This window comes from Rhinoderma darwinii, chromosome 5, assembly GCF_050947455.1.
Source record: "Rhinoderma darwinii isolate aRhiDar2 chromosome 5, aRhiDar2.hap1, whole genome shotgun sequence".
Lineage (NCBI taxonomy): Eukaryota > Metazoa > Chordata > Amphibia > Anura > Rhinodermatidae > Rhinoderma > Rhinoderma darwinii.
In genome coordinates this window covers 111,657,715-111,671,956 of record NC_134691.1, presented here as the reverse complement: position 1 = coordinate 111,671,956, position 14,242 = coordinate 111,657,715, and the positions used below count along the sequence as shown (strand labels likewise).

General features: G+C 38.8%; 1 protein-coding gene across 4 annotated transcripts in view; it reads right to left on the bottom strand.

Annotated features, from left to right (window-relative positions):
- The window catches only part of PTPRM (protein tyrosine phosphatase receptor type M), a 748,757-nt gene that overhangs the window by 596,868 nt on the left and 137,647 nt on the right, over positions 1 to 14,242 (bottom strand). For all 4 annotated transcript variants that reach the window (XM_075826409.1, XM_075826410.1, XM_075826411.1 and 1 more), the window contains exon 2: positions 6,882 to 7,004. In XM_075826409.1, the coding sequence (XP_075682524.1) occupies positions 6,882 to 7,004 (123 nt within the window). The remainder of the gene's footprint in view (positions 1 to 6,881; positions 7,005 to 14,242) is intronic.

Genomic DNA, 14,242 nt, shown 5'->3' with positions numbered 1-14,242 from the left:
CCTTCCCTTCTGAGCCCTGCCGTTTGCCCAAACAGCAGTTTATGACCACATATGGGGTATTGCCGTATTCGGGTGAAATTGCTTTACAAATGTTGGGTTCTTTTTTTCCTTTATTTGTTGAGAAAATGAAAAAATTTGCGCTAAAGCTACGTCTTATTGAAGAAAAAGGACTGTTTTTATTTTCACTGCCTAATTCTAATAAATTCTATGAAACATCTGTGGGGTCAAAATGCTCACTACACCCCTAGATGAATTCCTCAAGAGGTGTAGTTTCCTAAATGGAGTCCCTTTTTGGGCGTTTTCATTGTTTTGTCCCCTCGGGGGCTTTGCAAATGTGACCTGGCCTCCGCAAATCATTCCTGCTAAATGTGATCTCAAAAAGCCAAATAGTGCTCTTTCCCTTCTAAGCCTCGCCGTGTGTCCAAACAGCCGTTTATTACCACATGTGGGGGACTGTTTTACTCGGGAGAAATTGCTTTACAAATTTTGTGGTGCTTTTTCTCCTTCAGTCCTTCTGGAAATGAGAAAAAATTAGCTAAACCTAGATTTTTTTTGAAAAAATGTAGATTATTATTTTCAGAGCCTATATGCAAAATAATTTCTGCAAAAAAACTGTGGGGTCAAATCGCTCACTATACCCCTACATAATTTCCTCAATGGGTGTAGTCTCCAAAATGGGGTCACTTGTGGGGGGTTTCCAGTGTTTTGTCCCCTCAGGGGCTTTGTAAATGTGACATGGCCTCCGCAAACCTTTTTTTGCTAAATGTGAACTCCAAAAGCCAAATAGCGCTCTTTCCCTTCTCAGCCACGCTGTGTCTCCAAACAACCGTTTATTACCACATGTGGGGTATTGTTTTACTCGGGAGAAATTTCTTTACAAATTTTATGGTGCTTTTTCTCCTTTAGTCCTTGTGGAAATGAAAAAAAAATTAGCTAAACCTACATTTTATTTGAAAAAATGTAGCTTTTCATTTTCACAGCCTATATGCAAAAATTTCTGCAAAAAACCTGTGGGGTCAAAATGCTCACTATACCCCTAGATAATTTCCTCAAGGGGTATAGTTTCCAAAATGGGGTCACTTGTTGGGGGTTTCCACTGTTTTGTCACCTCAGGGGCTTTGTAAATGTGACATGGCCTCCGCAAACCATTCCTGCTAAATGTGAACTCCAAAAGCCAAATAGCGCTCTTTCCCTTCTCAGCCACGCCGTGTCTCCAAACAACCGTTTATTACCACATGTGGGGTATTGTTTTACTCGGGAGAAATTGCTTTACAAATCTTGCGGAGCTTTTTCTCCTTTAGTCCTTGTGGAAATGAGAAAAAAAATCGCTAAACCTACATTTTCTTTGAAGAAATGTTGATTTTAATTTTCACAGCCTACTTCCAATAATTTCTGTAAAAAACCTGTGCGGTCAAAATGCTCACTACACCCCTAGATAATTTCCTTGAGGTGTCTAGTTTCCCAGACGGGGTCACTTTTGGGGGATTTTTACTGTTTTGTCACTGCAAGAGCCCTTCAAACCTGACATGGTGCCTAAAATATATTCTAACAAAAATAAGGCCCCAAAATGCACTAGGTGCTACTTTGCTTCTGAGGCCGGTGCTTCATTCCAGTAGCACGCTATGGCCACATGTGGGATATTTCCTAAAACTCCAGAAACTGGGCAACAAATATTGAGTTGCATTTCTCTGGTAAAACCTTCTGTGTTATAAAAAAAATTGTATTAAAAATTTATTTCTGCAGAAAAATATGAAATTTGTAAATTTCACCTATACTTTGCTTTAATTCCTGTGAAATGTGTAAAGGGTTAAGACATTTTCTAAATGCTGTTTTGAATACTTTGAGGGGTGAAGTTTTTAAAATGGGGTGACTTTTTGGGGGTTTCTAATATATAAGGCCCTCAAAACCACTTCACAACTGAACTGGCCCCTGTAAAAATAGCCTTTTGAAATTTTCTTGAAAATGTGAGAAATTGCTGCTAAAGTTCTAAGCCTTGTGAGGTCATAGAAAAATAAAAGGATGTTCAAAAAACGATGCCAATCTAAAGTAGACATATGGGTGATGTTAATTAGCAACAATTTTGTGTGGTATAACTGCCTGTCTTACAAGCAGATATTTAAATTGAGAAAAATGCTAATTTTTGCAATTTTTCGCTAATTTTTGGTGTTTTTCACAATTAAATACTGAACATATCGAGCAAATTTTGCCAGTAACATAAAGTCCAATGTGTCACGAGAAAACAATCTCAGAATCGCTTGGATAGGTGAAAGCATTCCGGAGTTATTACCACATAAAGTGACACATGTCAGATTTGAAAAATGAGGCTCTGTCAGGAAGGTCAAAAGTGGCTAAAGAGGGAAGGGGTTAACAGCTTGTAAATGGCAAACATTGTTCATTTTTCATGATCTTTACAATGAATATGAAATTGAATGGAGGGACAACCCCTGTAATTTACCTTCGACAAACTTTGCAATGTGGATGATTCCAATCTGTGTACATCACTGTAGAATGTGTTGGAGTTACGCTAACAAACACTTGGCTTTTCAGGAAAATAAACAAGAAAACCAGATTGAATGGTTCCATTACTTTGTTGATGTGTGACTGCTCTAAATACGAATTTGAGACGTTGTCATCTACTTGGGGTGCGTCTTCTCAAATGTATCAATAAGGAAACTTTCTGAAACTTTTATCTGTGAAGAGTCCATGGATTTCTACAGCTCATACAGTCAGATGCATTAGTAAAGACATTGATTTGCACATGAGGTTCGTGTGATGGACTGAAATAATTCTAAGCATCTATGTTCTGAGATGAAATATTGACTGATACAAAATAAAACCAAATGTCACACAGTACAGGAACAGACACCGGGGCCGTAGATTCAGTTTACAAAGTTGGAACTGCTGTTTATCAGATGATATATTGACATGTTGCTCAACCGTGGCTTCATGCTATGCAAAAACCGATATGACACAGCATGCTGGCATGCATCTAGATGATCTCATTTCTTCTGTCAGAGTACTAAAAGCAATTTATAATCACTGCTATTCCATTTACACATAATACATAAATGAATATTTTATTTAAGAAACAAGGTATGGAAGAAATGTTACCCACCTATGTGGTAAAACCATTACAACTTACATTAATCTTAAGCAGCAAGCATCCTCATAGCTATACACTAATGCTTGTGTGCAGCAGCCCTACTGCAACTACGTTCCACAGGAAAGAGTTGATAAGGAAGGCAACTGACACCCTAGACTAGTGGTCTTCATCTTGTGGCCGGAGAGCCGTAGGTTGGAGACCAATGGTCAAGGGAGATAGTTGCTTTCCTTACCAGTTCTTTCCTGGGGAAAGTTGTCCTCTTTTAACAGTAGTAGTCGTAGTACTGCACAATAGAATTTGTAGATAACTCTGCTGTATTATTTTAGTTTCTGCTGTACAGTAGTCACGGAGCGGCACTGCACTGAAATTTTGAAATTTGACCATATACATTTTCTTTCAATTTTAAACGTTAATACACTCTTAAGGAATTGTTATATTTTTCACTGCATCCCGTTGTTGTGATTCTTTATTTTTAAAGACACTACCAGATGATTTCAAGGAAACAAAGAATTAGAGAATTTAAGATTTGATAATGAATTTGGTAATGCCTGTTGAGTTTATAGTCCTATCTGGTTGACTTGGGTCAGGTTGAACAACAATTTTAGATTTCCATACAGGCAGTTCTAAGAACATTGAGTAGGACTAACTGAAAAATCGGGATGCATGCATGCAACTTTCCACGTGTTTTTATGATCTTGCCACGCAACTACTGAACATATCCTAACTGTGCTATTACTATATACTTCACACAACTCTGTCTAAAGGAAATGTATATATAAATCATTAGATTTGTGCATGATGCTTATTTTCTTTTTCACTACTCACTGGTTTTAAAGCTCTGCTACAGTGTGATATTAGGACACAGCTATGATAAGTAAGCTGCATTGTCTAATGGGAGTCTAAAATAGTCTGAACTCATGTCTGTTTCAGCAAAGGCTCAAGTTGTTACTGTCTCACCATGCTTTAGGCCCCATGCACACGACTGTAATTTCATCTGTAATTACGGACCGTAATTACGCACCCATTCATTTCTATGGCCGACGGACACCTTCCCATATATTTACGGGAAGGTGTCCGAGCCGTAGAAAGCTTCCGTAAAAAATAGGACATGTCCTATTTTTTTTTATTTTACAGACCGTGTTACCATACCTTATAATGGGAGCACGGCCCGTAAATACGGGCGAATGTCTGCATTTTTACAGACCGTGTTACCATACTTTATACTGGGAGCACGGGCCGCAAAATGCGGGCGAATGTCTGCGGCCGGCCATACTCATGAAACGCCATTATTTATGACAAAAATTGGGAGCGCAAGATCAGTAGCAGAACGTAAACTATTAACTTTAATGGCTTTCCGTCATGAGTTCCATCATTTTGCCGGAAAATGGTGCTGCATGCTGCGCTATTTTGTCCAGCAAAAATTATGGAATCTGCAACAAAGGCTCTTAGCAGAGTCTCCGATGCAGATGTGAACAAAGCCTGACACACTTTTGGGACTTGTTTTGGTAAGCTTTGAAGTCATTCAGACATTGATGAAGTGGCACATATTTGAGTGACAGATGGCTGGAGCCAAGGGGGTGCGATGACATTTAATTTACATGCAATTCCTGTTAGACATAAATTACTCATATCTTTTAATAAAATGTCAGATTTTTTTTCCTGGGGCAAAATAAAGAGTATTCATATATGACTTAATATATTTGATGTCTCAGACATCTATTTTTAGTCATATAGAAAAAAGACATCTTGTTTTTTTGAGAAAATATTTATTTTATGATTTATCTATTGAATGGTCCAGACTACACAGCCAGAGTGCTGTTATAGGGAGTGGACAATAATACACAGTTAGACTGCTGTTATACAGGGAGGTCCAGACTACACAGTCAGACTGCTGTTGTACAGGGAGGTCCAGACTACACAGACAGACTGCTGTTATAGAGTGTGGTCCAGACTGCATAGCCAGACTGCTGTTATAGAGTGTGGTCCAGACTGCATAGCCAGACTGCTGTTATAGAGTGTGGTCCAGCTACATAGCCAGACTGCTGTTATAGAGTGTGGTCCAGACTACACAGACAGACTGCTGTTATAGAGTGTGGTTCAGCTACATAGCCAGACTGCTGTTATAGAGTGTGGTCCAGAAAACACAGACAGACTGCTGTTATAGCGTGTGGTCCAGACTACACAGACAGACTGCTGTTATAGAGTGTGGTCCAGCTACATAGCCAGACTGCTGTTATAGAGTGTGGTCCAGACTACACAGACAGACTGCTGTTATAGAGTGTGGTCCAGACTACACAGACAGACTGCTGTTATAGAGTGTGGTCCAGACTACACAGCCAGACTGCTGTTATAGAGCGTGGTCCAGATTACACAGTCAGACTGCTGTTATAGAGCGTGGTCCAGATTACACAGTCAGACTGCTGTTATACAGGGAGGTCCAGACTACACAGCCAGACTGCTGTTATAGAGCGTGGTCCAGACTACACAGCCAGACTGCTGTTATAGAGCGTGGTCCAGACTACACAGCCAGACTGCTGTTATAGAGCGTGGTCCAGATTACACAGCCAGACTGCTGTTATAGAGCGTGGTCCAGATTACACAGTCAGACTGCTGTTATAGAGCGTGGTCCAGATTACACAGTCAGACTGCTGTTATACAGGGAGGTCCAGACTACACAGACAGACTGCTGTTATAGAGCGTGGTCCAGATTACACAGTCAGACTGCTGTTATACAGGGAGGTCCAGACTACACAGACAGACTGCTGTTATAGAGCGTGGTCCAGATTACACAGTCAGACTGCTGTTATAGGTGGTACTCCAGATGATGCTCTGCTCGGGGACTCCAGCGATAGGTAATATCCACCCCCTTGCCTTCACGCGCTTGATAACATGCCAACACGAACGTCACAGGAAGCAAGCCCTCAGTCACGTGAGGCTGTGTCGGTGTCATCAATATTAGAGAAACTACAGGACTTCCAGGACCAATTCCCAGAGTTTGATCTGCACGATACAGTAGTAAATTAAAGGGGTTATGTGGGGATCGAAAAGTATTAGCAGTGTACTCACCGCAGTATATGAGTACACTCGCTCGATATATATTTCAGTCCCCCATTGTGCTGATTATGAGATTTTTAATAGATTTTTATAGTGATGGCGGGGGACCAAAAGTCTAGTTGCACAGTCTTCCTTCATGACGACACGACTATTTGTCATGCAACCGGCCCCGCTTTACTCTATGTAATCACTTTACTACTGCTACTGCTTGTACATAGAGTACTTTTTTTTCCTGTCAGATTCGTATGGAATCCCACAAAAAACCCTCTGTTCGTCTCTGTATGAAATCGGAAGCATACGGATGTACAGTAGAGGGATCATGGACCTCTATGGAAAATAGATCTCTAATACGGCTGTGTGCCACAGACTAACGTCTGTGCTAAGTATACTAATTTTTCACCATTTAAAATGCCACTGTCCTCAGACGTCTGCCAGCAGTTCCGGTGGCACTATTTGATGCCGCATTGTTACATTTTTGTTAGCTTGTGTCAATTATTTCACAAGTCTCATTCTGGTTTTTGTACTGATAGACAAAAAAGAAATAACAGTAAATTATTATGTGGCTATCGAAATTAAAGTAGCTTCCAGGAAGAAAACTTTCTCCAAATCTGTCTAGTCTCAACAGACAATGGAAAGGGCCCAACAGGCTTTGTCAGATAAAAGGGTAAGCAAGATAAATTAATGTAAAAATTAATACAAGTTATTAAAATTCACTCTCACAAACCTGACGGCATCCAAGAGTCCGTATGCGGCCTCCTCAATGTGTTCACCTGCTCCCACTTCAGGTCATTGAGTTCCAACTGACTGTAGCCACATGACTGGAATGGATCATCAAACGAACAGCTACCTGAGAATAGAAGACGCAGGAAATAATGCATTAGCTGAAATGGTCACAACATTCATAGAGTCATGCAGAACAATTGTACTATCAGCCCTTTGCAGACCAGGCACAGAAAGTGGCCTTGAATTTAACTAATGGATTTTAAGAGTACAAATTATTATGATATATGTCGGTCGTTTTTTAACTATAAAATGTGCTAAATATTTTTTATATACAGAATTTAACTGAAATTGCCTGCATTTTACCCGAAGCAAGTAATACATAGATAACATTTCCCAAATAATAAACTTTCCTTTATAGCTGTTTAGAGGCTTTCATTATAGTATTTCAGAGAAAAACATACTATATTAGTCTATGTTCACATTTTAGCTCTTGAATCCTTTTATTCTCCCCATTCATCCCTGTGTGCCTGCATTCCCAGTTTTTATGTTAACAAAAGACAAAAAGAATAGAGAACATCAGAAAATACCAGTAGCATGTGACATTACGGACCTTTTTTTTAAAATTATTATTATTATTGATGTGGATTATCTGCCTAAGTGGAAATAAAAAAAATCTATCAAATAAAAGGCCCTTGATACCCCTCACCTCAATGTCCTCTAATGTTAACGCTATGTCCAAATAATTTTAGAGCCTCCAAAGCAGATTTAGTCATATTTGACAGGATAAATAGCACTATATTTCACACAAAATGACCGACACCCCGACGGAACCCATTTTAAGCTAATGGTGTATGATGGGCGCCGATGATATCTGGCATCCATCACTGTATCATAGTTTCCGTTATAAACTGAAACAAGGATGCAGATGTGAACAGAGCCTCAGCTGTGTATTTTACAATGCTAAATTTGTACACAAAAATTTAATACATGTTGATTACATTGTATATTGCCACGTATGTTTGCTGTTAAAAAGGAGATAATTGCTCTGTAATAAAGTTTACAATAAGGCTCCCTTTCTGGTGCACATCAACACACCTCCAATGGAACAGAAGGATTTGGTGCTTCTTTGACCCCGTCACCTTACTATAATCTTTGGATTAATGCCACACATGTATGTTTACAAAAAAAAAAATTAGCACCATTGGAGAAGGGATCCCTGCACAAGTTCTCACCACCCATTAAAATAATGGATGCAGCCACCCTGAGATGGGGCCCCTCTCGCCTCTGCCCAAAGCAGCTACAATGTATGTACGCATTTGTTTTCCATTTGTACATGGATGCTTACTCTTTTGTTTTTTCAATTTTTCATTATTTTTAGTGAGTATTCCATGATATTCAGGATATTAGAGGTGTCCAGGTCAGAGAAGGTAGGCAGCCACATTGAGAGGCTAGTTGTTACGTTCCTATAGTCTATAGAAGGACGTAAGTATTTCTAGAGGAGGGAAAATTGGCCTTCGGAGTAGGTGGGTCAGTATAGAAGTGAGTGGCAGGTGAGATCCCATTCAGTTTGGACAGTGTACGAATTTATGAGGCTATGAAGCAGCTTTTTCCTGTAGGTAAGCAAATAGGGGAAACTAAAGTGTTGAATGTTTGTCTCGCAATGATTTAGAGGGAGTAAATAGAAGCTATTATTCATACTCCTTTTCGGTACTCAGTGTAAAAGATGGGATTCGGTTGATCTGGAAGGCAGAGTTCTCCACCACAGTAATTTGTATTGATTTTGACCCATATTGTCCAAGCTGGTATCAGCAGAGGGTTGTTTTCACCTATGGGGGAAGCTTAGTGTATCATGTATGCAGAAGGTTTGCAAGTGTTAGGTTGGGTAGCATTGTTTGGTCTAACCCATGTAATTTTGTTTGATGAAGTGCACTAAAATAAATTTTAGGTTTGTTGTTCCCCCAGATCTTGGTGCGATAAAGATAGTTAATTTTACATTCGCCTTTAGGATGAAGAAAAAGCGGAAGCAACTGCAGGATGGAAAATAGCTTGGCGACTTCTACCATTTTAAGAAAGTTAGTTTTCCCCATAAAAGTTTAAGGGAATTGCTTCCAGATAGTTAACAAATTTGGATGCTTACTCTTAACCTTTCTCGAACACATTAACTAAAACAAAACATTTAGTAAAATGTCTGCCCCCACTTAATTCCAGGGATTAAAAACCTGCCACCCTGGAACAATTTGTGATTTCGTATTTAAAGGGAAAAATGTTATCTTATTCTCTTATGCTTCACATAGCCTAATTTTTTTGCTTAAGAAATGTTAAACTCTGGTAAAATTGTTCCTAGCATAAGCTCATCAGAGACTACAGATGAAGTTAACTATTGAAAACTTTCTTCCTTTAACTTACCATACAGTAGGTAGTAAAAAAAAAATCTATTCAGTTTCTAGAGTAGCTGGGTTTGTCATACATTATTTATTTTTAAATAAATTATGAACCCTCTGAAATGTTTTGATTATAATTGTAAATTGAATTGAAACTGTTCCAAGAAAATAGCTTTGCAGTACACTAACCAAATAATGGTGGATAAGTATAAGTGGATGTGTAATGCACATTATAAGAAGTCACATAACACTCGGTGTTAGGTAGGATTGTTGCATTGTCTGCTGTAATATTTTAGAGGATCTTTGGGGAATTAATATAAAATTTAGATTAAACGATTTTTAGAAATGCACTGAAAGTGCTGTTATTATGTAATATGTGGACCGTGAAGATAATCCTTAAATTGGTTGATAATTTACCAGTTTCATATTTTCCAAGCCAGCATATACACAAAGCGAATCATCATTTATCAAAGTTTATGTGATATTTGTTTATTACGTGTTATTTATATAGCCCCAACATTTTTTGCAATGTAGAATAGAGAATGTTTCACCCCAATTAAAGGGAGTCTGTCATCAGTTTTATCCCACTCAAACCGCTGACACCGCATGTTAAGTATAGTTGAAAGCAGTGGGAACATACCCCTATTACTTATCTTAGTTCTTGCATAGATGTAAAAAGATGCAAGTGCCTATTGAACCAGGAAGTGACCTGTATCTTGAGCTCTAACCCTTCCCATTTCCCTCCGTTTCAGTTAGGGTATGTTCACACGGCGGGGGTCCGTAACGGCTGAAATTACGGGGATGTTTTCAGGCTGAAACATCCCCGTAATTTCAGCCGTTACGGACCCCCGCCGTGTGAACATACCCTAATTTGCAAATGGCACGTGGGAGAATAAAAGTACTTTTTACACTTCTGCGGGAGCTCAGATATGTAACAAAGGTATATTGCTACTACTCTTCAATATGCTTAAGTGGCGGTGTCAGCAGTTTAGGGGACAAAAAAGATGACAGACTCCCTTTAATTCCTGTACACAGTCTGGCTTGCAATATTGGACATATATGTACTAGTGCCTTTGGACATTGGGAGGATACTTCTGTAAGATTTTTAGGGATAAAAAAAAAGTCATTCTGCCAAAAAGGGATGCAACTGTATGACGTAGCAATAAAATAAGTATACAGTTTTTATACAGTTGCGTATATTCGTCATTTGTTTGACAGACCTTGTTTTCTTTTTAAAGGGGAAGTGAACTCTTTTTTTCTTCAGACGGATCCGAGTGTCTACTGTGCAAATGTAATCAAACATATACCCACACATTTGCCATTGATTTCCCTTATATAAAAGTATACCTTAACATTCAACTGTTTGAACATGTCTTGAAAAGTGTAGCAGCCTAGCCGTGAATGTTTACAGATGGGAGGCAGCTCAATCCCATACATTTACAGACAGGTGCAACTCAACACTAAAGCAATGGACTCAACCCAACTGGAAGGTCAAGCAGCAGTACCCTAGTGTACACCTTTAACTTTATTTTGCACCATGTGTTTTTGCAATTGTTGCCCAAGATCTGTGCATGGATGATTATAATTATCATTACTCCTATTAATTCACCATACAACTCTATTGTTATAGATACACCAAGGGAGATGTATACAATTCCATAGAGCAAAGGATCCAATATAGATTTGAGCTTCTACTTGTTTATATGAATCTTATGAAGAATGAGAATTCTTTCTATAAGCATATCCGCACAGAAATAGCATGGCAAACCTCTTTTAAACCTATAAATAAAATAGAGCACTGCAATTTTCCAACAGATGAAGGTTAAGAGTGTCTAAGAAGATATGAAATGTGACCAAAGAAATTTCAAAAGATCGGTTCACAAGTTGACCGCTGATTTGTGACGAAGTTTCTTGATAACACAAATGGCAGTGAAAAAGTTTATATGTCTTCAGAAAAAAAGTTCAAACAAGCAAAGACTGCGAATAAGATGAAACCAAGAAGGATATTTGTGAAGTGTGTGTAGATCGGAATTATGGCATTGGCAGGTGTCATCACTGCTGACTCTCAATCAGCAGGCTGGATAAAATGCATATTTCCCTGTTGGTGTCTCTTAACATCAAGATGAATCAATCTATAATTTTATGAGGTCATTGAAATGAAATAGAATTGACATTTTCTTTGCAATGAGAAAACACAGGGAAGTCAAGATTGCAAAATTAATTATGGCTCAGTGAATTTTGCAAATAATAGGAAATAGGCCAAATAGCTTTATTGACGATATTATATATCCGATTTGGACAAGTAGAAAAAAATGTGACATTGTTTTTATATTGTATTTAAACACAGAGGTATATCTGACCTTAATGTTTTTATTGTTTTAACTGCATCGTGTAGTCCACAAGCATCTGTAGCGTTCAGTTTTACACATGGGGAACCAGCTAATTTCCCTGTTGAATTAATATGAACGAGGAGTTGTTTATATTGGTTGTTATAAGTGAATGCTATAAAGAGATTTTTTTTAATTGGCTGTAAATGGCCATTTTACTAAAAATAAGATAACTTTAGAAATGTGCATTTCTGACTATCCCTCCCCCCCCCCCCACCCGGCTGCATGTGAACATGGCCTTCTCACCACTTGCATTGTAAAATAAATACACAAAAAAGAAACAAATTATCAAATAGACATTGTTACTTATGCGTATATTTGGCTTAAAGTGATAGAAGTTTGTGTCTGTAGAAGGTAACCACACTGAAAGTTGAGTCTTAATTTATTATGGTAAATCCTTTAATGTGCAGCTTCAGTTGTACTCTACTGCCCGCACTGACATCAAGCATGGCAATATGCTCCTGCATGCTGGGCAGTACAGTTGCCATGGCAACTGCACAACGACTTAGAGAGTATCAAGCAGAGAGTATTAATTGATCCGCTAAGCTCTGAGGTATAATAGAACATACTGAAGTGGTTGTTTTTGCTTTGAAAAGTTTGATAAAATACTTTAAATCTGTTTTATTGCCAGCTCATTATTTAAGGATATTCTACAAGAACATACAACTTTCTAATAAACTTTGTGTTTCAAGATCACTATTTGCGGTCAATGAATGGGATTCTTGTTTTTATCCAGAGGATGAAAACCTATATAGATCTAATACTTCTCACAGCTGAGAGTTCACTACAATTTTATCCTGTCTTGTGAATCCTGTATTTGAGCTGAAGAGGCTGAAATCCAGGATGAGGTCTAAGGGCTAGTTCACACAGAGTTTTTTGCAGGAGGAAAATTCCTCCTGCAAAATCTGCTCCAGGCGTTTTTTGCACAGTGATTTGACAAAAATATGTCAAAACACGCGTCGAGGCATTTTTTTTCCGCTGATTGAAATGGGGTTTTGGAGACGGAAACCGCATCAAGATAGGTCATATTGCTTCTTTTTACTTTTTTCTCGCGGTAAAAAACCGCCTCCGTCTCCGATTAAAATCAATGGGAGGCATTTTCGGGCGTTTTTTGACGAGTTTTGCGGAGTGGTTCCCGCGTCAAAAAACTCGTCAAAATACTCTGTGTGAACAGGGCCTTAATACCTACACTAGTATCCTGGGGAGATTTATTTAAGATTTATTTAATAGTGTCAAAGGAAACTTGAATTTGTTACAAAACTGTCACTGTCATAATTTATCAAAATAGCACACACAGCATAATATATTTTGTACAACCCACTAGGCATGTTAAACATTTTTCTCTTCCTTATGCCATCTCATGGCTGGCATGCTTATATACCATTTATTTGCACACAATAAATGGTGCACGTCATGAATGTGTAGTATATTTTCCAGAATTTGTTCAGGACTATTGGGGTCTAAAACATAATAAATTTACTGTCCGCCATATTTTTGTGCCGCAGTTTGCATTAGAACTTTGGTGCATTTTGCATAGTAAGGCTGGGTTCACATGACCTGTTTTCAGACGTAATGGTGGCGTTTTACGCCTCGAATTACGTCTGAAAAAACGCCTCCAATACACCGGCAAACATCTGCCCATTACTTTCAATGGGCTTTATGATGTACTGTGCCGACGACCTGTCATTTTACGCGTCGCTGTCAAAAGACGGTGCGTAAAATTACAGCCTCGTCAAAAGAAGTGCAGGACATTTCTTGGGACGTAATTGGAGCTGTTTTTCATTGACTCCAATGAAGAACAGCTCCAAATTACGTCCGTAAAAGACGCCCCGCAAAACGCGAGTACAAGCAATTATGTCTGAAATTCAGGAGCTGTTTTCTCCTGAAAACATCTCCGTAATTTCAGACGTATTTGCAGTTATCATGTGCACATACCCTAAATCTCCCTCATTTTAGCAAACCATCAGGAGAGGAGAGATACTTGTGCTGTTGACAAACAGTATATGGACAAAAGTATTGGGACACCTACACATTACACCTACAGTAGCTTTTATAGCATCCCATTCTAAATACATAGGAAATAATATGGAGCTGTTCCCCCTCTTTGCAGCTAAAACAGCTTCCATTTTTCTGGGAAGGCTTTCTACAAGATTTTGAAGTGTGTATGTGGGAATTTTTACCCATCCACCCAGTAAAAGTATTTCTGAGGGGTAAGACACTGATGGATGACAGGGCCTGGCTCGCAATCTCATTTCTAGTTCATCCAAAAGGTGTTCGATGGGGTTGAGGTCAGGGCACACAGTCATACTGGAACAGAAAACGGCCTTCCCCAAACTGTTCCCACAAAGTTGGAAGAATACAATTGTCTAAAATGTCTTCTTATGCTGAAGTTTTACAATTTCCCTTCACTGGAACTAAGGGGCCTAGGCCAACCCTTGAAAAACAACTCCATAGCATTATCCTTCCACCACCAAACTTTATTGTTGGCACAATGCATTCAGACAGGTAACATTCCCCTGGCATTCACCAAACCCAGGCTCGTCTATCAGTCTCCCAAATAGAAAAGCGTAATTCGTCACTCCGCATAACACGTT